This window comes from Agelaius tricolor, unplaced genomic scaffold, assembly GCF_023055355.1.
Source record: "Agelaius tricolor isolate 1412-34295 unplaced genomic scaffold, bAgeTri1.0.p SCAF_9, whole genome shotgun sequence".
Taxonomy (NCBI): Eukaryota; Metazoa; Chordata; class Aves; order Passeriformes; family Icteridae; genus Agelaius; species Agelaius tricolor.
The window spans coordinates 12095206-12118954 of NW_027269269.1; the positions used below are offsets into that span (position 1 = coordinate 12095206).

General features: G+C 39.1%; 1 protein-coding gene across 1 annotated transcript in view; it reads right to left on the reverse strand.

Moving 5' to 3' along the window:
* Positions 1–4054, reverse strand: part of DEUP1 (deuterosome assembly protein 1) — a 40018-nt gene extending 35964 nt beyond the window's left edge. Inside the window, exons 1-2 of the mRNA XM_071432775.1 lie at positions 3993–4054; positions 88–259 (exon numbers count right to left, since the gene is read on the reverse strand). Coding sequence (XP_071288876.1) covers positions 88–259; positions 3993–4036 — 216 coding nt within the window. The 5' untranslated portion in view covers positions 4037–4054. The remainder of the gene's footprint in view (positions 1–87; positions 260–3992) is intronic.
* Between the last annotated feature and the right edge of the window lie 19695 nt (positions 4055–23749).

Below are 23749 nucleotides of genomic sequence, written 5' to 3' on the forward strand. Positions count from 1 at the left end.
AAATGGTCATATGGAGAATTTAAAGCATGCTAATAAGAAACTACAAGAATAAATACTTTCTTTATAGAATGTGATATTCTTAAATACCTCTTGACCTTTTTGATCCAGTTTGCTTTGGGCACTTGCTAATTCTTGATCCTGGATATCCATCTTTGCTTCCAAAGCTCTAATCTTTCTTTCCCATTCTACTTGCTTTCTGTTTATCATGATGTCAATTTGATGCACTAATTCCTGAAGTTCAGCTTCACATGGAGAAGCTCTAAAAACATAAAGAAATTTATTTTTTCAAATAAGGAATAAGGGAGAAAACAAATTTTTATTTACATTTATTTACAATTCTGTTTTAATTGTGACCAAACTAACCACTTTTCAACAACAGAAAGAAAGAAATGGGAAAGTTAAATGATGCCTTCAACTGTAGGTGGAACCTCACTCATCAATCTTGAGTTTGCCTGCATGCTCAACTTTTGACTGCATTAAACTTAAAAAAAAGCTCCTTAATGTGGATATCACAAATCTTTTATTTGGTGCTTAAATTGTGCACATCCCTTGTTTTGATAATTATTACAGGAAATTTGAATGAATTTGTTAGATTTATAACATCATAATTAAAACTTAGCATGATTTTTTGAAGTTAAATTCTTTAGAACTTCTTTTATATCCACAAATCCTTGAAACTGTGATGGTATCAATGTTAAGTTTGGAAGGGTTTTTGAAATGCACACATAAATCTTAATGACTTTTTAATGTTAAAACTGTTGGTAATGCTGTTTTGAAATTTAATATGAATCACAGGATGACAATAACCAAAATGCAAGCAAGTGATGTATATCACTCAAAACAAAAACACCCCTCTCCTAAGTGCCTGGAACCCATCTCAAAAGTAGCATCAATGATGGGTAAACTTTGCTGCCTCTGGGTGGAATATAAAATGGGATTTTGAAAACAGAAGATAAAGTGATGCTGCTTTATCAGGTCTACCTGTTACATCAGGACTACCTTTTCCTTGATACTGCTGTAAAGACCTGTGCACTTCAGCCTCCTCTAATGCAACACTTTGGTGAACCACCAGCAATGACTCAGCTGTCTTATTTTAGCCTTCAGAAACAGGTGCTTGCTTTATCTTGTGTCACATGGATAATCTAAATATTGTTATACAAGTAAGAATTCAACTTCTAGCCTAGATCATCAGATTACCCTTTCAGATCCATCATGGCTGACACCTTTCACTCTTAAATTTCACCTGCCTCTTTCAGATCTTCCCGCACATGGCAAATTCCACATTTGCTGCTAATAAAAAATTTCTCTTAACAGTTCTTCCATGTTTCTTGAATCTAGAGTCATGATTACATAAAAGGGAACAGTTGAAAGAAAAACCCCTTCTGAAAGAGCTTCTCAGTCTGCCTTCACTTTCTTTAATTTCTTACCTGGATCCTCTAAGCACATTTGCAGCTGCAAAAGGAAATCTGTATGTGAAGTTGTAGATTACTGCTGCTGTTCTTCTACCAAAACTACTCTATACCAAGGCTCTGGTATTGAAGACAGATCTGCAGTTATCCCCACTCACTAGCAGAGAGGTGCTACTTGCTGCAATAACTATTGCTTTAGTCCACCAGTGTTTTGGAAAGAGTGCTCGTTAGCTCCCTCAGAATATGGCCAAATTTTTGGCACCACAGTTGTGAGAATTTATTTTGATCACTGGATATGGAATGCAATGGTTTCTTTAGTAAGACATGTGTAAGCAAACACACAAAGAACAAATTTTCCCATAAGCAAAGAAGTATGCATGGGTTTTTTTACCCATGTGGATTCAGCATTCCCAGTTTGCTGAATGCATGCCGCGAATGGATTTGCCACACAGGGAAGGAATGACCTGTACTTCAGCAAGTGGCGTCTACTTTTTTTCTTTTTGTTCATTTACTTTGAAACAGCTCAAAACACCGAAAGTTATCTCATTTTAAAGTGGTGTAGGCAAGCTCTGTCTCCATATAAGTGAAAATAGAGATGAGTCATATTCTACTGTCATTAATAACTATTTATCTTCATGTAAAACAAAATGCTTCCAAATTTAGGCAAAAATCCAGATAAAAAGTTTCACCACCTCCAGGCCTTTTTCGTTATCACAAAGGATTTTTGCACTGGTTAGACCTTTCTAGCTCTATTTATCTATCTATTGCTTTGGAGTTTTGTACAGGTCTGCATTTTTGTGATTGTTTCCTAACAGACAGAAAAATGAATGATAGAAAGAACGGTATTGTCCATACACTCTAGAATAAAGTTGTTACTTAAAAACAGATTATTTAAGAAATGATTGGTTCATACTGTCTGTCTTGAATTTATACCTTCTTCCCACATTATTTACATTTGCTCACAAATAGTAAAGTAAGTATGGCCATATTTATGCAAACAAAAGTAAAACATTCTGTCTTACATAGTATATTCATTAGGCTTCGATATTTACCACAGCTTCTACAGTCAATACTAATTAATTTAATTATTGCAAACCTTGCTCTAAAAATAGGAAATATACAAACCAGTTCTGATAGAATCTTCTACCCCAAAGTTCCATTATAAGAACTACAACTAACTCATTTAACAACTTTCAACCACACTGAATCATACACATCTATGCATAGACAATTTGTGATTTATGAGTCCTAGCAGCTGGAATGTAATTGTCATGATTTTCACCACCATTACTCAGCCATTTTCCCAAGTTTTAAAGGCACTGTATTATCCCTGGAATACTGTCAGCATAGACTGAAATTGTTTCCTTTCAGTGAAGATGTATCCTAAACTACTCTTCCAGCATCTTTGTATAGTTAATGGAACTAACTAGCTAGCAAGAATTATGGTTTATGATGGGACAAATTCTTCTAGATGCATCTGCAAATAGCCTGAAATTTCATATATTGATTAAAATAAAGGAAAGGCAGAATTCTGAATTTTTGAAATAGGCTTCTGACTTGTAGTCAAAGAATAGCAATACTTTTGGGGTTTTCTAATTCAAGTTTTTATATGGCTACTTTTACAAATCATGTAACCATGATATGAAAAAAGAATTCCCTCAAAGAACACTTTTAAATCCTATTGAAAACTTTCTTGGGCCAGAATAAGGTATGATAGATCATGCCTCTTTTATTTTAAGAAATACTTTTACACTTAATATGTGTCATATCACGTTGTGTTGTTTCTTGGTAATAATGGCAGAATAAACTGGTTTATTTGAAAAGTAGTTAGTAAGTTTACTTACAAAATTATGATGGATAAATATTCTGTTTTAAGTAATTAAGTGGGGAAGTACTTCTTATGTTTGTTTGTTCCTTAAAATTGCTGAATGGGATGAGTTCCTACATCAAATCTTACTCATGTTCTCATTTCTTTAGAAAGACTGTGCTAACGTATTTTTTAGATTAACTAAGCACTAACATATTTTTCAGATTAACATTAAAAGAATTAAACTTGGATTATGTAAAATAAAAAAATGATTATGTATTCTTTTGAAAAGTGCACTTAATACTTCAGGGGAACAGTTGTAGTTATTATCTGTGCAAAATAAGGCTAGGGCTTTAGCAATGAATCTTGTTTTCAGGATTCTTAATGTTTTAAAAGCTGTGATATGTAAGTTTATATTTCTGTAGCCTAGCAACTCCAAGTACTTTTACAAAAAAAAAAAGTTTGAAATAACGTTTCTTAACGTTTCTTAATAAAACCCTACATAGCTTTTATTCTCCCCCCCACCTCTGGTTCAGGTATGAGTATTTAAAACATTAAAATAACTAACAGAAACAGTGAGTAGAGTACTAGCCAAAGCAATAAGATGTCTTGTCTTAATTATCAGCAACTTCTCCAGTTTGCATGGAAAGCAGAAGAAATACAGAATCAAGTTTGCTTCCAAAATCATTAATATTTTGAGTTTCACATTTTTAATAAACATACATAGTTCAATTCCGTCATATATTCAACTCCCAAGAGAGTAAGTCATTACGTACTTAGTCACAGCTTGTTCCTGGAACACTTCTAAGTCCTCCTCCATACCACTGATTGTCGTTTTAACCTGTTAAAACACCAAAAATCAAATAATTCAGATTCTTAAATGCATTCATTTACATAGCCAAGTAGGGCAAACTGGATGGTTCTGTGCTTTCCTTTCATATTATGCAATTTTATCATTAAAAACAACAAGGACAGGGGAGTGCAGCTCTAATTACAGGCTGGAATGGGTGAGACAAAAACTTCGGGAGTAAGCTCAGCTCTGACAGCAATTCTTGCACTTGCTGCAACACTGAGACACCAGAGGCGGCGCTGAGCTTGAACCTAGCCCTGGGTCTCCATACGGAAATTTGTTTTGGATCATTCCCTGTTGTGTGATGTCAACGATTTGCAAAGACACTCTGAAGCACATGAATCTTAATTTGCCATAGATTCATGGCCGCACTCATCAAACATGTGTACCTTTGTACATCGTGATTAACTCGCACCCCGGCTGTAGCTGCTCTCAAACACAAATTCCTGTTGTCTGGTCACTGCCTTGCCTGGCAGATGCAGTCTGAGACACGCAGCCCTCAAACACAGGACCATCAGAACAAGGCTATTGCTGAGACCGGCCCGGTTCTGTGGGTCCAGCAGGACACAAGGGTGTTGGGGGCATGCCTGCCTGCAAACAAGAACAGTGTGGGTGACGGGGGAGCATGAAACAGCCCTAATTCCTAACTCCTGGTGGGGAGAGCAGTGGGGCTCTCCAGGGCAAAGTCCCAGCACCCGCAGACGTGCGGGCAATGACACACTGAGCAGGCACCTGAGGTGACACTGACAAAGGGGCGCTGCCTCCATAGGGGACCCTCACCGGAGGTGACGCTGCCAGAGGGGCACTGGCTGAAAAAGGACCAGGCACCAGAGGTGATGCTGCCACAGGACCAGCCATAGGAGACCGACACCTGAGGTGACACCAGCACACGGTGTGCCGGGCACCTGAGGAGACCGGGGCACGGACAGCACCCCCCGGGCTTCCCCCGCCGCTCCCTCCGCTCCCGTTACCTGCCGTGCTCCCCTCTCCGCTCCCGCCGCCCCCGCTGTGGCCGCGATACGAGCCCCGCAGCCCGGCCAGCCCCGGCGCCCGTCCCGCCGCAGAGCCCGCCCGTCGCCGCGGTAACGCGGAGGGCGGTGGGTGAGGCGGGAAGGCGGCCGGGACTGGGCCGGGGCAGGGACAGGGCCGGGGCAGGGCCGGGGGTAGGGCCGGGGCTGGGCACCGGCCCCGACGGGCGCAGGGGAGCGGCGCGGGCGTCCCGCGGTCACTGCCCGCATCCCTCCTTCGACCCGAAGGAAGCTGGAGTGACTTTCACCACGGGAAAATTTCACCCGGGGTGAAGAACATGTACTTCTCCTTTACATAATTTCGGAAATCAGTAGGCAAGGTGGTTTTTTTTTTTCTTCCCTTTTTTTTTTTTTTTTCCCTTCGTCTTAAAACTCTGTTATTACTAGATAATGAAAAGGCTTATCATTACCCTTTCTTCCCTCAATGACTAGCTATGCTTTTGTCAAAGGCCATCGAATGATTATCAGATTATTTTGCAAACGACCTTGGCCTGATGCCTTTCCATTCTTGTGGCCTTCAGTCTGTCTTACTGAACAACAAAATACTTTTAGGAATCACAGCTATTTCAGCTCTTTGCAGTAATAATTTGAAGCACTTTAAATTTCTTCAAAACACCAGTGAGGTTTTCTACGAGGATGGTACCATTCACTTTGCGTGGATTGTCTTGAAATTTCACAGAGCGGTTTCAGGACTAGTCTATTTCTGTGCACTACATGTCCAGCTTTGGCTTTGTTCTTCTTAATATGTTTACTGAAATTAACCAAGTGAACAGAAGCTTTAGTATCAGTTCTAAGGAATAATCTATTTCATTGGGTTCCTACATACTCTGCTATGGCAGATGGTTTTCATATCAGCAGAAATGCTGTTTCAAGATGTGAAAAATGATTTTTTTTTTTTTTTTTTAAATAAGAGACTAAAATAAAATTATATGCGGAGTTTCAGGAAAATCACAGAATGACAGAATTATTAGGACTGGAATGGACCTCTGGAGATCATCTCTCTGGAGATCATTTTGTCCAACTCCCTGGCCAAAGCAGGGTCACCTAGCATAGGTGACAGGAACTGCCTGATGAGGTTTGCCTATTCATTCTAAAAAATAAGAGTTTTCCCTTGTAGCCAAGCCAGTCAGGATGACAGGAGAAAGCTGTAGGACCAGTTGCTGCACTCTGAGCCCTGAAAACATTTTCTTCATTACACTTTTAATACTTCATTACACTTTACTTCATTATTTACATACTGTAATTGAGTTAATGTTTCAAATATAATTTCTTATAATTGAAATAGTTCTAAGATTTTTTAAATAGTGAAATTTGGGTTTATTTATTTTAAATACAGAGCTTTGAGATGATCTGAAGTATTATGTACTAAAAGTAATTTCTAATGCAACTGCTAGCAAATTTCTATTTTTTCATCTGCTCAGTTGAAATTAACTTTTCAGCCATATTCCCAGTGTATATCTTTTAATTTCTTCCCTGTCTTACCCTCTCTCAGTGGTAATCAGTTATTCAGAAATTTAACTTCCATCTGTCATGCCTAAATGGAATTGGGGGGAGCAACTTAAAAATATACAGAAGAATAATTTTTAAATTACTCTTCTATATTTTCAAACCTTTTTAGAAGGAGAATTCCACTGCCACTAGCTGGAGTTGTATTTCTAACTCTCTTATGTATATCCAAATACCTCCCCCACTATATTAAAAAACTCCCATATCAAATTTCTGACATTTTTTATTTGCTTTTGCTCATCCACATAATCTCTTGACTAGAGCTTGTCTTGTGAGACTCATAACTGTTATTTGTTGACTTTAAAGAACATGCTTTACAAATTGTGACAGCCAGTCAGCCAAAAAAAAAAGCTAATTTCAAATAATCTTTTAGATTAAAATTCATGGAAAGCATTAAGTGCATTTCTGCAGGAAGAAAAAAAAGTAGATCAGGGCAGGTGCACAACAGAGTGTGAAGAAATGTCAAACAAGACAAGGTGCAACACTGATCTATTTACAAAAACGAGAGGAGCTAGGCATTACCTAGGAAGCTGCCTTGCAGAGGGATCTCAGATTGGGCAATGATTAATGGGATGGAATTTAACAAGTCAAAATGTTGGATTCTGTACCTAGCAGATGAGAGTTTCTAATAATAAAGCAATAATACACAATCCAATATAGAATATTTTCAGAGCAGGATAAAAGTGGTGGTGTTAAAGGAGTAGCATAATTTAGATATAATTTCAGTGATTAATTATTATATACTGACTAGTTATCCTTCCTACGTATTTGTCACTTAAATTCTTCAATATGTGTTGGGTTTGTAGTGCAATATGTAATAGCAGGTAAAACCTAAGTGCATTTGTGTATTTAACTTTAAATACAGATTGTATTTACAGGATATATTCGGAACTTACTCTGCAATCTCAGATGACAGATTTGATTGAACATTTTGTTCCAGTCAGCTCAGTATAATTCTCATAAGAAACAGACTCATTTCTTTAGCATAGAAACCACATGATTTTAGCGATATTTATGTGATGGATTCATAGCAGCTCTATAAAAGTTTATTAATTGCATTCTGCATGTTAGTTTGAATGCATATGGACACTGCAACTTAATTTACAGAAAAGAAAAGGAATAGCTGAGTATAAGCCATCCATCAACAACTATGCAGGAGTCATTGAGAGACAATAAAATCTATGAAAAAGATCCTTAAGACGTAAGCAATAACAGAAGAATGACATTTAAAAAAAAACTTTGCAAGAGGGATTTCTGCTTGTGAAAATGAGACAGGCATAAAATGTGCCTGAAGATTTTGAAAGTGCCTAACTAATTTAGTGGCAGGAGCTGCTAAATCCTGACATAATACAGACATAGATGAAGGGTACTGTTTCTAAATATTTTGTTTCTAGTTTAAACTGAAAACTACTCTTTTCTTAAGCTGCTTATGAAATCACTGAAGGAAAGAACAGAAAGAGTTTGGATTTAGTAGGATTTGCCAGGTTAACCAATTGATATGTCACACTGGAGGCTGAAACCTTGGAGTGCAGAATTTAAAGAATTTATCCTGTAAGAGGAAACCTGAAAACTAAGGGTAGTGCTCTGGGAGGATGCAAACAGGAGATAAAGGCGCCATTAGGCCTGTTTTTGTGACACTTACAAATTAGTCTTTCTGTGTCCTTAAGGATGACAAAAAATAATGGTAGAATCATGTAGACTGGAAAAGACCCTTTAAGATCATGGAGTCCAATCCCTACCCCAGCACTGCCAAGTCCATCACTAAACCATGGCCCCAAGCACCATATCTACACATCTCATACATACCTCCAGGGATGGTGACCCCACCATTTCCCTGGGCATCCTGTTCCAGTACTTGACAAGCCTTTCAGTGAGGAAATTTTCCCTAATGTAGGAAATGGCCTCAAAGTTGCACTAGGTGAGGTTTAGGATGTAAACCTCACCTGGTGCAACTTTGAGGCCATTTCCTCCTGTCCTATCCTTTGTTATTTGGGCGAAGAGACTGAACCCTACCTGGCTACAGCCTCCTTTCAGATGGTTGTAGAGAGCAATAAAGTCCCTCCTGATTCTCCTTTTCTCCAGGCTGAACACCCCCAGCTCCCTCAGCTGTTCCTCACCTGACTTGTGCTCCAGAGCCTTCCCCAGCTCTGTTGCCCTTCCCTGGACATGCTCCAGCCCCTCAATGTCTCTCTTGCACTGAGGGGCCCAGAACTGGACACAGGATTTGAGGTGTGGCCTCGCCAGTGCTGAGTACAGGGAGACAATCCCTGTCCTGGTCCTGCTGGCCACACCATTGCTGATCCAGGCCAGGATGCCACTGGCCTTCTGGGCCACCTGGGCACTCTGCTGGCTCAGGTTCAGCCACTCATTGACCAGCACCCCCAGGTCCTTTTCCACTGGACAGCTTCCCAGCCATTCTGACCCTAGCCTGCAGCATTGCATGAGGTTGTTTTGACCTAAGATCTTTGTTGAATTTTGTCTGTATAGTGCTAGATATTTTCCACACAAAAGAGCAATCACTTGTTTAAAGCTTGCCTCTAATATTTTTTTGGAAACTCATAATAGCGTTTAGAATTACTGCAACATCTTTCAGTATGGCATAGTCTTCCCTTTGTAGTTATTCCTACTGAAGCATAAAAATATAAAAATATATTATGGTTTGGCAGCATGTGGATGGTTTCTATATCTATAGACAAAAATACTTCTTGGTTAACTTGTTTTTACTTATCAAATCTTGTCTGTGATCTTGTCTGCAGTTAAAAAAAAGACTGTTAAACTTGAGACTGTACGTTTCATCTGTGGCTTTATATCCTGCCACAGTTGCCTCAGTTTCTATATTGTGCCATAGTGACATAAGAATTTATTAAAAAATATTCTGGTTAAGATAGGCAAGTTATAGAAAAAAAAATAAACACTCTGGAAGCATAAATTTGACTTTTTATTGTCTGAGAGGATTACAGGAAAAAAATTGGTTTGTTTTCATCCTGAATGTAAATTATTTTGTGATAGTTTGACAGTTTTGGTTTTCAATGGCACAAATGTGCTTACAGTTGTACAAGCTACTTTTGGTCACATTGAAATTTAATGATGGAAGAGTGTATAATTGGAAGTTTTGTAATGTTGCATAGATTTAAGTTTTTATTTTTTGAATCAAGGACATTAAGTGAAAGTTCTGTTGAAATTCCTTGTAGAGAAATAATTAACAGTGCTGACATTTAAGTTGTCATTTGAGGTTTCAGAGATAGCAATTGAGTAGATGTTATGGGAGTTCAAATTGCTCACTTGCATAAGAATGTATTCATATAGAATACAGTGCTATATTGGTTATATTAAGATGATATTTTCAGGTTATGCTTGAGTGATCAGGTGCTCTGCCTTAACTAATTTTATTTGTCTTTGGAGTCCCTGTTTGGTTTTCTAATTAACCGAATATCATGATTTTCAGATTTAGTATTGGGGTACAGTGGTAGAGCAATTAAAAGTATTGCTGTGTTATCTTCCATAGAAGTGCATGATGAGGTCTGAGCTATTTGGCTTGCCTGGAAAAGTAGAGCCCGCATTTAACTTGATGTAAAGAGATATTTGGCTGAGGATTCAGAGGCAGGCGCATAGGATACTGGCTTTGTCATTATTTTGCTTTTCTCTAGAAACAGAAAAGAGCTTTTTATCAACCTAACATCAAAACTCACCCTTCTGACCTTGAGAGCCATAATTCTAATCATAGTGCTTGCTGTCTCTGCCTTCTGCAGACACTTGCTCTGAGCATTTACATGCTCAAGGCTGAGTCTGGGCTGAGCAAATACTGCATCTGCTTGAACATCCTGTTGTGCTTAGCAGTTGGCAGCTCACAGTGATGGGACTTGGGTTAGTGTGAGTGCTCCTTGCAGGACCAACTGCATCCAAATGCATAACACCACCAGCAGCAATGGAAACTTTGCTTCACCTTCCTGGTAAAAAAAGCAAAAGCAAGCAAAGCTTTCCTAGAAAATTCAAGCTAACAGAAATACTCTACATCTTCTACAAGCTAAAAATGAGGATTGTTCATCAGAGTTACCCAATTACTTCTAAGGGTGGAGCCTTAATCCTTGACCTTCTCTCCCAACCTGAACACCACCATCTCGTAAGACTACATTGCAACTTTATTGCAGGCATAACTAATTAGTATATTATAAGCACTCTGCTATTATCCAAAAGGTTAACTGGCCAGACAGATATAAGCCATAGTCACTTTGTTTTTTATTTAGGGTAGCTAATCAAATTAGCGGGGAAAAGTTGTGCAGGACCCATGGAGAAAAACACAGACACTTGGCTATGCAAGCATGCACAAACACAGATGTCTGAATCTTATACTTGTTTTGAGTGTTTGACTGTCTAGAGTAAAAGATTCTTGGAGAGGTATTCTCGAAGTATTCCATCTTCCAACACAGTACGTGTGGCAAGAAAAATGCTACAGTTGACTCAAGCCTTTGCCCCTTCATGGCTTGGGGATTGCTTGGCCAAGTTTCTGATTGGCATTTCTGGGGCATAAGGCAGAGTTCTCCTCAGAGCAGCTGCCCTTGCTGACCTCCCTGCCCAGCTAGGCTGAGCCAGCTGGGGTAGGGGCTGTGTTTTTCCTTACTAGTTCTTTCAAACCTGCCTTCTTCTGCTACTTGCTAGCTTCAGCCTGACCTCCATCAGGTCTTAAGGCAAAGCAATGAAGATACCAACAGCAAAGTGTATATCCAGGGAATGGTTTCCTCAGGCTACTGGACATTTTCAAATTTTTTCTCATGAATAATTTGCCAGGGTTTGAGCCTGTTTTTGGAACAAGGGAACACGAAACATGAGTGTTGAATGTCATGAACTTCAACCTCCGACAAGTTACCTTTTCCATTGCTCTTTCTAGGAAATAGCAATTAGATCAGGATTTTCTGTGTAATATTTTTGTGTATGTGCATACTTTAGACCTTTACACCTGCTACCATTGCTGTAAAGTGGTAAACAAGAAAGTAGAATAGAAATCAGCCCTGGTTTTAATTGTGTCTCTGGCCTTTGGGCAATGATATTTATCTTCTGCTTGCTTCCTCCTATCTGAAACACAAGACTTGAGGATGAAGATGGTCTTTTAGCAGTCCTTACAGATATAAGTGTGGTGCATGAGAAACACCAGGATTAAGGGAGGAGCTGAGGGAGGCTGAGGAAGGATTAGGTAGATGAAAGACAAGGGAGGTGCAGAGCACATGAGGAAGGGAGTTGGACAACAGTAGTTCTTAAAGTGAGAGGAATGATATTCTGCCAGCAAGGATCCAAATCACCTTTGTGTATTGGGAGCTGTTTGGGATGCTAGTTGCTAGCTGTACATACACTGATGCTGGGCAAAGGAGCATTAGAAGGAGAAATCATATCCATTACATAGTGTTTATGCTTTTTGGTGCAATTTTATGATGTACATGTGTTACTTAATAGTCAAGTCCATTGGGGATATAAGCACACTGCTGTACATGGAACACTGCCTTGCTACTGGAGCAGGAAAGGCTTACAGGTTATCAGAAACAGAGAACTGAACAAATACTAAATGAAGAATCAATCCTCCTCTCAAACTTTTGCACCTGTTCTGATGAAGAACATTTGAATGGGATTTCCAGAACTTGGTTAGCCACTCTCATAATGGTGCATAAAACCAGATGTACTGTGAACAATTGTCTGCAGAAAAGATCTTGGTTCATTAGGAACTTATTTTTTTTCTAAATAACTAAATAACATGGTTATTACTAAAAACTAAATTATTATTAGTTATTAATTACTATTTACTTATTACCAACTACTAAATAACATGTTTATTACCTTGTTGTTAAATGGCATGGTTATTAAGTAATGTTAGAGCCACCATGGATTTGTTCTATAGTGATTTTTTCACAATCTTGAATATTCTTCCTCTGCCTTAAAACAATTCCAGTTCCATCTCTGAAACTTTCCTATCCTCCACAGTTATCTTGCACATCTTTGTACATGTTTAGGAACACCGAGCTAAAAATTTACCTTTGACTAGAAATGCTGTATTCTGCATCCTCTACATCCCAGGAAAGGCTCAATTTTTTTCCCTTTCTGATGCTGCTTACTTTCCAAATTCAATTGTTGAATAATTATTATCTTACAGGGTTGTCTAATCGTGAGCTATAAGCAAAGGGATTTGTGTGAGATCTGTGCTCAAAATGTCCTTGTTTATTCTCCTTTTTTTACTTCTTTTGTATTCCTGACTATTACCTGATTGCTGCAATCTATGATTGAGTGAATATACTTTTCTTTATGAATAGCTTGTTGATGTCCTAGAATCCTCTGGGACAAAGGCAGCTGCGTACATATAAGGTGATATTAGTATTTTCCATCTTATCAGAGAAAGTCCACAGCTGGGGAGATATTAAAGCAATATTTTCAGCTCTCCACATTCCCAGTAGTTTAAATTGAGAACCCAAATATAAAATTGAGGACTAAAAATAGCTTCCCCCACTCAATTCACGGTATTATAAAGAACCTTCTACCTTACCTACTTCTCTCAAAGTCATAATGATCTTTAAAGGCCAGTTCTAATCATCTTTATAGCCAGTCTAGATTCTACTGACTGAAACAGTAGGTTTCAGGAGGTTTTCTTCAACAAGCAGATAGACCTCAATGATGTGATTTTTGGGTAAATCACAGAATCACATAATCACTGGGTTGGAAGAGACCTTCAAGATCATCGAGTCCAACCCATGCCCCTAACACCTCAACTAAATCATGTGGCACCAAGTGCCACATCCGGTCTTTTATTAAACACATCCAGAGATGGTGACTCCACCACCTTCCCAGGCAAACCATTCCAATACTTTATCACTCTTTCCATAAAAAACTTTTTCCTAATATCCAACCTACATATTCCTTGGCCCGGTTTGAGGCTGTGTCTTCTCATTCTGTCATTTGCTGCCTGGAGAAAGAGACCAACCCCACCTGGCTACAGCCACCTTTCAGGCAGTTGTAGGGAGTGATAAGGTCACCCCTGAGCCTCCTTTTCTCCAGGCTAAACACCCCCAGCTCCCTCAGTCGTTCCTCACAGGGTTTGTGTTCCCAGCCCCTCCCCAGCCTCGTTGCCTCCTCTGGATGTGCTCGAGTGTCTCAAGGTCCTTCCCAAACTGAGGGGCCAGAACTGGACACAGCACTCAAGGTGCTGGGTACAGGGGAAGGGTGCCCTCCCTGCTCCTGCTGGCCACGCTGTTCCTGACACAGGCCAGGATGCCCTTGGCCTTCTTGGCCACCAGGGCACTCTGCAGGCTCATGTTCAGCCGGCTGTCACCAGTGCCCCCAGGTCCCTTTCTGCCTGGGCACTGTCCAGCCACACTGTCCCCAGCCTGTAACGCTGGAGGGGGTTATTGTGGCCAAAATGCAGGACTCAGCACTTGGATTTATTAAACTTCATCCTATTGGGCTCTGCCCATCCATTCAACCATTCCAGGTCTGTCTGCAGAGCCCTCCTACCTTCCAACAGATTGACACACGCTCCCAGCTTAGTGTTGTCTGCAAATTTACTGATGAGAGACTCAATCCCCTCATCCATGTCATCAGTAAAGATATTGAACAGAACTGGCCCCAGCACAGACCCCTGAGGGACACCCCTGGTGACTGGCCCCAGGTGGATGCAGCACTGCTCACCACCACTCTCTGGGTCCGGTCATCCAGCCAGTTCCTAACCCAGCACAGAGTGCTCCTGTCCAAGCCATGGGCTGCCAGCTTTTCCAGGAGTGTGCAGTGAGAGACAGTGTCAAAGGCCTTGCTGAAATTTGAATAAACAACATCCACAGCCTTTCCTGCATCCACCAGCCAGGTCACCTGATCATAAAAGGAGACCAGGCTGGTCAAACATGACCTACCCCTCATAAATCCATGCTGGCTGGGTCTGATACCCTGGCCACCCTGTAAGTGCTGTGTGAGGACACTCAATATAAACTGTTCCATCATCTTACCAGGTACCGAGGTCAGGCTAAATGACCTGTAGTTACCAGAATCCTCCTTCCCACCTTTTTTTGCGTGTGGGCATCACGTTGGACAGCTTCCAGTCATCTGGGACTTCACCAGTGGTGATGTCCAAGATTTTCTTAGTTTCATTTCTCCAACCCCCAAAATTCCTATTTCTACAGAGTATATAGGCCAGTCAGATGGGGCTAGCCACACTTACATGATAGCAATTTTTCTGAAACATTTCATGCTTCCTGCTGAAACCTTGCACTTATGTCAAGTTGTAGCTACTCAATAGGATAACAGATCACCTGAAGTATCTGAGGATGCTTGAGACCAATGGATTTTTGGCCATCTTACGTATGGTCACTGCAAAAAAAAAGAAACTATCTAGGCCAAATTTATGATCCTAAATTTAAGAATTAGAGAAAAAAGGTGTTTCTTTGAACCCATGAATTCAGGACTAAACTCTGAAATTTGTCATAGGCTTCATACACTTTTCAGCAAACTATTTGGATTAATTTCCAGACACAGAAATTTGACATACTATTAATTATATTCTCATTTGTTTATCTGTCCTTTATCATCGGCTGTTGCAGCAGTGACCATTTCCTGTTTGTTGTGCATGGAATACGAAAGAAACAGTCTTGGCTTGGTTAACAAGTCATCTCATCCAATAATTCTTATGTCTGGGATTCAATAACTCAGTGGCCATGGAATTAATTATTCATATACATTCTTCATTCACAGATTGTTCTTCTTATTCACTTTAGCTAAAAGTCGTTTAATGCAATTTCATCTTGCCTTCTCTTGACAGAGAAAAATAAATTTAAGCGAACTAATATTTCTGTTAATATCTTGTAATGAAAAGGTGTTTTGCATTTTTATCCTGTTTTCCAGCATGGTTCAACACATGTCATTGATTATTTTACAAAATGACTATTAGAGTTGCATTGAAATCAGAGGGGTTGCATTCAGATTTTCAGAATCAGTGGGATATTAGAATTTTTATATGGCTTTTAAGCAATACCATGTCTGAAAATTAGGTATTTAATACAATTTAAAATACATTATTGAAATAATAGTTTATTTGTTTAGAAACATTCTAAATGTCATTGTTGCAGTTTAGCATCTTTGTGCTAAAAATCAGCCAGTTCTGACCATTTAAAATTAAGCTGCTTTGATGGTTCTTGTTATAGAGTGCAAAGAGTTTTTCCTACTGAGTTTTCTGCTGAAAGGAATTCCATAGATCAAAGCACCAACTGACATGCTGATAATTTTTTTTTTTATGTTCTTCTTGAATTTTTCCAAACCTTTGGGGGAAAAAAAAAGCATGTGTCCTTGTGAGGTGTTGAATTCTTTATCAGTGCAAAGACAGTAACCATATTTGCAGCATTAGAGAGTGCTGTCTAAACAGATTCACAAAATTGCTGTCCTTTCCTAGAGTTTTGGGAAGTGAATGTTACTTTTTTTTTTTTTCCAAGAGCACTTCCAGCCACATGGCCAGTCATCTGTTACTGCCACATGGAGCCAAACCTGTGAATGTTTCTGCTTCTGCCTTCTGTAATTTTTCAGGGTCTAGTAGGTTATTTTTCTTAGTTATGAAACTTGACATGTTGTTATACAAATGGTGAATTTGGAAATACCTTCTATCATTTTTAGTGTGCACTCAGGCTTATAATTCTGCATCCGTCTCACTGTCTGGAAAGCTAGTTATTGTTGGTACATGTTTGGTATGTGCATAGTTTAGGGAAGATGATGCCTCAGGTTTTAGGTTTTGTATTTCTCAGATTCTGTACTGCTTTCGTGTGTAGTTCTGAGCTTCATATTAGGGGATAGTAAGTTCTCTTCACAGAGTAGGTAGACAAAACAATTCCTTCTCTAACTGGGGACCAAGGACAAATTATCCAAATTTCAGGCCCAAGAGCATAACAACAGTGGACTGAAGAGAGAAAACCAAAGATGAGACTTCATACCCTAAAGTTATAATTGGACAATTAGTGTGGATGGGATGACCCCATGACTGGTCATCCATTTTGTGACCATTTTGGGTTCATCTTGGGTGTAGCCCTGGCTGGGCTCTTGTACTGCTCAAGGTGTATCCATTGAGGCCTCCTAATAAATACCTACTTTATTCTTTAACTCTGTCTAGTCTCTGTTCTAGGTCAGCCTTCACAAGGCATCAGTTTCTGGTGACCACACAAGGACATGAACCCTCAGACCTGACAGGTCCCAGAAGCCAATGGATAAGGCATTGGCTTCCTAAGCCAGGGATTGTGGATTCATGTCCCACCTGGTGTGCCAGAAACAAAATGGGAGACCTGTCACAGGGTCTCACTTCTATAAGTTCTGGTCCATTAGCATATTGGAGCTAATTGTCCAATTATAGCTTTAGCTTATGAAGTCCCATCCTTCTTGGTTTTCTCTCTTCAGTCCACTGTTGTTTATGCTCTTGGGCCTGAAATTTGGATAATTTGTCCTTGGTCCCCAGTTAGAGAAGGAATTGTTTTGTCTACCTACTCTGTGAAGATGCCATTTAGGTATGCAACAAATTCCTAAAAGTCTGGTTATAAATCGTGCTGCTTTTCTATGATTTTAGGTCAGATGAAGTTAAACTAAGTTTTAAGACCTGGAAAGATCTACATAGTTGTTGTCCATAGCCGAAATTTCTGACTTTCTGTCTGTGAACAGAAATAAGCATTCTAGGCCCAATTAGTCTCTTCCTATGTTCATAACTAAAATGAGGTTGTTGAAAATTGCCTTCAAAGCCCTTATTTCTGTCCAGTGACTATAAAGGAGAATTACAATGCCTAGTTTACATAGAAAACTGTACATTATATGTCTAAAGCTAAGTGAACTGAATCTTAAACTCGGGAAACCCTTTTCACATCAATGTGATACTTTCCACCATCTAGAGAAATTAGTATAGAAGAAAATACACAGGTGGCTTGAATATGTAGTCCTATTACTTAATGTGACATTTCTTTCTTTAAAAATGCTGCTGCTAATGAAATGATATAGAGAAGCTTGTCAAAACAATGTCTCAGAAAGTGAAAGATGTTATTTAATAGAATTTTGATTCCTTGACTTGCTGTTTTCTTTTTGAAAAGACTGCTCTTTGAATACAGTTTTGAATGTGGGGGAACAGGAAGTGTTGTGTCCTTAACATCTGTTTGAAAAGCATGACATTTTTCTAAGAGTAGTTATTCAAGTGTTGTTTATTTGGTTTACCAGTAAAAAACTGCAACCTCTCAGAGAACCCTGAAGCCAGATTATTGACAGTGTATTTATGCGCATTTTATTTTGAGATCTAAGTGGGGTTTTTCTAAACAGCAGTTAATGAAGGAGAAGGTTTCCTGCCTTGGAAGTTACTGTTTTTTTAGATGAGTTACACATAACTAATTTTGATTAAGAAGATAGTACTGCAGTTAGGGTTGTGTGACTTTTTTGGTGTTCTTACATTCCCTTATTTTCATGCTATTTTCTGATGCTTTTAGGAATCGTAGCTACTTAGCTGTGAAGTGTTTGGCAAACTTGGTTGCTTTGGATTGCATAGATCATGCTCAGATATCACTGGTTCTAGAATACCATTTATTCTCAGAGAGCAGTGATTTCATACTGGGAGAGGCATATTTCCTCTTCAAGTAAAAATAACGTTCAGCTTTTTTATTCATTTTACTGTGCTATGGAAGCGGAAGGTTTTATTCTTATTTTATAATTTTGGATGAAAGGAAGTATGGAAACAAACCCATCTGAGAGTTCTACAGTTCATTGTAATGTATATGCCTTAACTTGTGAATTTTCAACAATAATTCTGCCAGTAGGATCACAAACTCAGACTTTTTCTGTTCTATTATTGGCGGATCTTTTGCCGAGGTTGCAGTCATACTAATAATTAGTGGCTTAAATAATTCTGTCCTAATCCATAGGGTTTTTTTCCAGAATCCATAGATTGCATGTGAGAATTTTTCTAACATCTTGATCAGTCATTATCTTGTCCACTGCTACGGATTAGCTTTTAGTTTGGGCAAAGTTAATGTGAGTGTATGCTGCTTTCTCAGATGATTATTTCTCTGTGACTGCATACTGAAATCTAGGGAGCATTGTATTACCTTTTGAAGGTCTGTAACTGTGAATAATGCAATGGTATGTGCCCCTAAATGATTTCTTTCTTATCTGGATGGGCTCCTGCGCTCCCTGAATATTTTCCTTTATATTTCATACATACTAGTATTTTAGTTACCTTACAGTGTCTACTATAGTACCAGACATCAGTGCTGAGGCAGCCAAACCCTGCCTTCTTCTGCCCGACCTCATAACCAACAGATTTTTTTCTCTTTTGGAAATGAGAGAAAAAGATAATTTTGGCCTTCTGATTCATGACTTTGGGGATCCATAGTCTAGCCAGATTTTCCAGCATGCTATGACTCTCCTGAAGCTCAGGCAACAACCTTCCATTCCTTTTCCAACCAGAAACAGAGACTATACTTTAAATTTCTTTTTTTTTTCTATCTCTTTTTCACCTTGTGCCCTCCGTGCTATTTATTTGCACTGTAGTGACTCCTAAGAATGTACACAGGATCTCAAGCCTCATTTATCAGACATTATACAGGGATGCCTGTTCTAAAACTTATATCAAGAAACAGAGAAAACAGAATCAGAAGGCTATATTTCTATATTCCCAGTTCAAAAATCAGAATTTTTTTCTCTTTGCTTAAATAGGATAAACATCATAGAAGTATGATATATTAAAAATGTGTTCTTTTTTTACCAGATTGTTCAACCTGACCATCTTAATTTGGCAGTTACTATTAGATATCTTGTGCTTCAATAATAGTAAGTTCTGAAAGCTTTGAATTTTCCTAAGGCTTTCTTAATGAGAAAAGCAGGACTTTTAAAAGAGAGCAGAATTTGTATTTCCTTTGATTTAGAACTCTGCTATCTTTCCTCACAATAATGTATTCTAATATAATTCAAAATGACTGATACTCATAATTCTACAGAGGATTTTGGTTTCCAGAGCTACATAGTGTTTCTGTAGAAACACTGTGCTTTTCTTCCAGTCATTTGCAATACTAGGTTTTCTGTAAGACCAAATTATTATTTTATTTCCTGAGAATGAGGCATTCAGCATGTTTTACTGTGTCTTGATTTATGAACAGCATCACTTTAGGATAAATTAGTTGATTTTTCATTGCTGTTTTGTCACAGAATCACAGAATTGTTTAGTTTAGAAAGAATCTCCTTAGATCAAGTCAAATCCCACTGTTCAAGCAGAGTGCGCAAAAGCAAATGGAAGTTCATGTTTTTTAATTTGTGCCCATTACCTCTTGTCTTATCAGTGGGCACAAGTGTGCAAAGTCTGACTGCTTCTTCTTCAGTCCCTTTCACCAGGCATTTATATTTATTTATTGATGAGATTTCCCTGAGGCATCTCTTCTCCATGCTGAACAGTCCATCTTTCTCAGCCTCTCCTGTTATGAAACAAGTTCCATTCCCTTAATCAATTTTGTGGCCCTGCTCTGGCTCACTCTGGTAAGTTCATATCTGTCCTGTACTGGGAAGCACTGGACTCCGTACTCCAGATCTGGCCTCACCAGCCCTGAGTGGACTTCCACCTCCTGGCAGCACTTTTCCTAATGCAGCCCTAGAAGCTGCTGTCTTTTTTTGCCACAACACATTTCCTGCCTCATGGTCAGCACTGTTGGCTGCTGCGACCCCAGGTCCTTGTCTGCCTTGTCAGCACGAACTGATCCACTGCCTTATTCCTCCCCAGGGGAAGGACTTTGCTCTTCCCTCTTCTGAACTTCAGGAGGTCACTCTCATCCAATGTATCCAGTCTGTTCTGACAGCACACCAATCTGCCAGTCCTCCCAGTTTTGTATTATATTTGGACTCTTTGAAGGTGCACTCTGTCCCACCACCCAGGTCATTAAAGAAGCATAGGCCCCTGTATTCACTTCTGGAGCACACCACTAGTGACTTGCTTCCAACTGGACTTCTTGCAGCTGATCACAACCCTCTGGACCTGGCTGTTCAACCAGTTTTTAATCTGTCTTTCTGTTTGTCTAGCCTGTATTTTGTGAGGTTGTTGATGAGGATATTAAGGGAGACAGTCAGCATCAACAGCCATATGAAAATTGAGCTAAACAACATTCACTTCTCTTGCCTCATCCATCAAGTTGGGTTACTATCAGGTTGGCTAACCATGACTTCCCCTTTGTAAATCCATGCTGACTAGTCCCAGTCACTTTCTTGTCCTTCATGGACATTTCATGTCCTTTCCAAAAACATTTGGAAATGTTTTTCAGGATTATTTCCTCCATCATCTTATTGGGGTTACAGGCCAGCCTGACTGGCCTGTAGTTCTCCAAACCTCTCTCAGTACTCTTTGTGAAGATAAGTGTCATTTGTTCTCTTCCTGTCTTTAGGAACCTATTCCAGCTGCCCTAACCTTTCAGAGATAATCAAGGGTAGCCTTGTAGTGACATCTGCTGGCCCCTTCAGTACTTGTGGGGACAGCCCATTGGCCCCATGGGCTTCTGTACGTCCAGTTTGTTCAATGGTTCCCTCATCTGATCCTCCTCTTCTGTAGGTATGTCTTCCCCGGGTCTCAGACTTTTCATCTGGCCTGGGATGCCTGGGATTCCTAAAGACTGGGCTCACCAGTAGAGAATGAGGCAGAGACATTGAGAAGTTCATCCTTTCTCATGTACTTTGTCATCAGTTCCTCTGCCTCATTCAGCAGTGGGGCCATGTTTTTCCTAGTTTTTCTTGTGCTGCAAATGTACTTGTGGAAACCTTTCTTGTTGCCCTGCATATCCCTCACCAGACTCAACTCTGGTCTGGCCTTGGCATCCTAACCCACCCTTGCTTCCACCTCTTGTACACTTCTTTTTATGTCTGAGTTCACTCAGGAGTTCCTTTCTCACCTCTACCGGCCACCTGCCACCTTTGCTTGGTTTCTAAATTGTTGGGGTGGATCTTCCCTGTGCCTGGAGGAAGTGATCCTTGAATAGCAACCAGCTTTGCTGAATCCCTCCTCCTCTCCCATTGTCTCACATTGTATTCAATGGCTGCTACATTTTTAGTACATTTTGAAGCTTTTGATTCAGTTTATTGTCTCCTCTTTTTGATGAACAAATTCTATGTACAAAAGACTGACCGTTATAATGACTAAGGATTTTAGAAGTATTTAGAAATTATCACAGTTTACATAATGTTACTATTGCTTTCCTGTGTTCTTTGCCAGAAGTATTAACATGAAAATTCTCTTACACTGTCCTTTTCCACCACATTGACAGTGTTCTGACTTTCCATATCACATTGAAGGGTCCCGCTGGAGAAAGCAATAGGAAACACAAGATGCAGAGCCATAACCGTAACCTGGCTTTATCAGAGTGTGTATTTTTTTTATGTCTGATTTCTGTGTCTTTCAGAAATCAGAAGGCCAAATGTTGGACTTTGCCACTAATGCTGTGAGACATTTCTTGCATAATAACCTTGAGATTAGAAAACTTTAGAAAAAAATAGTTGTGGTAAACTGACCCCTCCAAAGTCTGGAGGGTCTCTGTTAGGGTGTACTTTCTATCACTTTTGTTGGAGATAAATCAAGCTACTGTGTGTACAAGAATTCAAAGCCAGAGGGAAAAACTAATGAGAGATGAATTCTACAGACTGGTAGGAAGAGGACATGCTTTGATGACAGGAAAAGAATCTTGTATCATGGTCCTTGTTGCCTCATAAACTTAAAGACTAAATGCTTTTCAAAAACATTGTTATAATTGGTTTACAGAGCCCACAATGTAAGTATACCCATGAAAAGAAAAGGCAGTCTAATGATAAAGTGCAATCCAAATAGCTGAGGTAAACAAAAGCTTGAAAGAAAATAATAGGTAATTAGTATCACAATTATCTGGTACCCACTGCTTTTAACTCCTGTTTTATCCAAAAAGACTGTCTGAATTTCTTCATGTTACTTGAGGAAGGTGTACAAATGGTAGGTAAATGTGTTTGAATGTGTGGGGAATATTTTTTCATTCTAAGTCATTAGTCTTTTTAGTCTATATTGCCACCCAGCTGTGATCAAAGAAACTAGGACGTTACAGGGCTTGAATATATTGCTTTTACTTCTGCTCAAGAAACAGATTACAGGGTATGCTTTATTTGCAGGAGAAAGTATGAACAGAGTGCAACAGGAAGGATGAAAACAGGACATTTGTAGCATTAATAGGCACAGTCTGAAATTGTGAAGAGAGACAATTTCCTCAAAGGACCCAGGGGCTGTGGCAATCCTTATCCTATGGGACATTGTACTTTAACATAACAGCTGTCTTGCTGCCTAAGATATGTATACTTTAGTATGAATTTATATTTTCACTTTACTGAGACTAAAATGATCAAAATATATGAGTGCTCTGTTTACTGGTTTGTAGTGGACCCAACTGTATATCAGTACATGAGATTCTTCAGCACTGAAGTAGGACTGGAAGGAAAAAATGAACAAATACTTATGATTAAATGCATACTAATCACTGTAAAAATAAGGGGATTGTAAAACTTGTATCCTTGCAATAAAACTTGCAATTTTATGAACATACAGACTTAAAAGGAAATAGAGAAAAAATCCGTTACCCCTATTTGATAAATAAGGTAAAGTATTTATAAGATAAGATCCAAAATAAAGACAATTATGCATTATTTACAATCTTTCTCTCAGTTTTTTTAGTTTTCTTGAAGCTGCAAAGAAAATAAAAAAGTATTTTCTCTAGATTTTACCACAGCTGCAGAGCAGAATTTGTGTTGCTACATAGGTTTGTAAAATGCAGTTCCTATATAAAGGCAGCCAAATTATAGAAGTGCATTTGCTGCCTTGCTAGCTGCATCATTTTCCCATGTGTTAAACCAACTATTTTCTATTATGATTAACTTAAACAATAATGATGTCCTTCTGACATCAAATTCCATGAATACAGCTCCAGTGTTAGTGGTTCATTTTTGCACACCTTCTTTCTGATCACCTGCCCTTGTTGATCAAGTTCTATTTTCTGTGGGTCTTTCAGACACTTCAGAGTTTATCCACACCTCCTATTAAGTTTGTTGCATGGCTAACTGATTTCCTATTCCAAATGAACTGTATATTGACTCTAGATTAGGAGCTCTTGTGTTGTGATATGTCAAGATC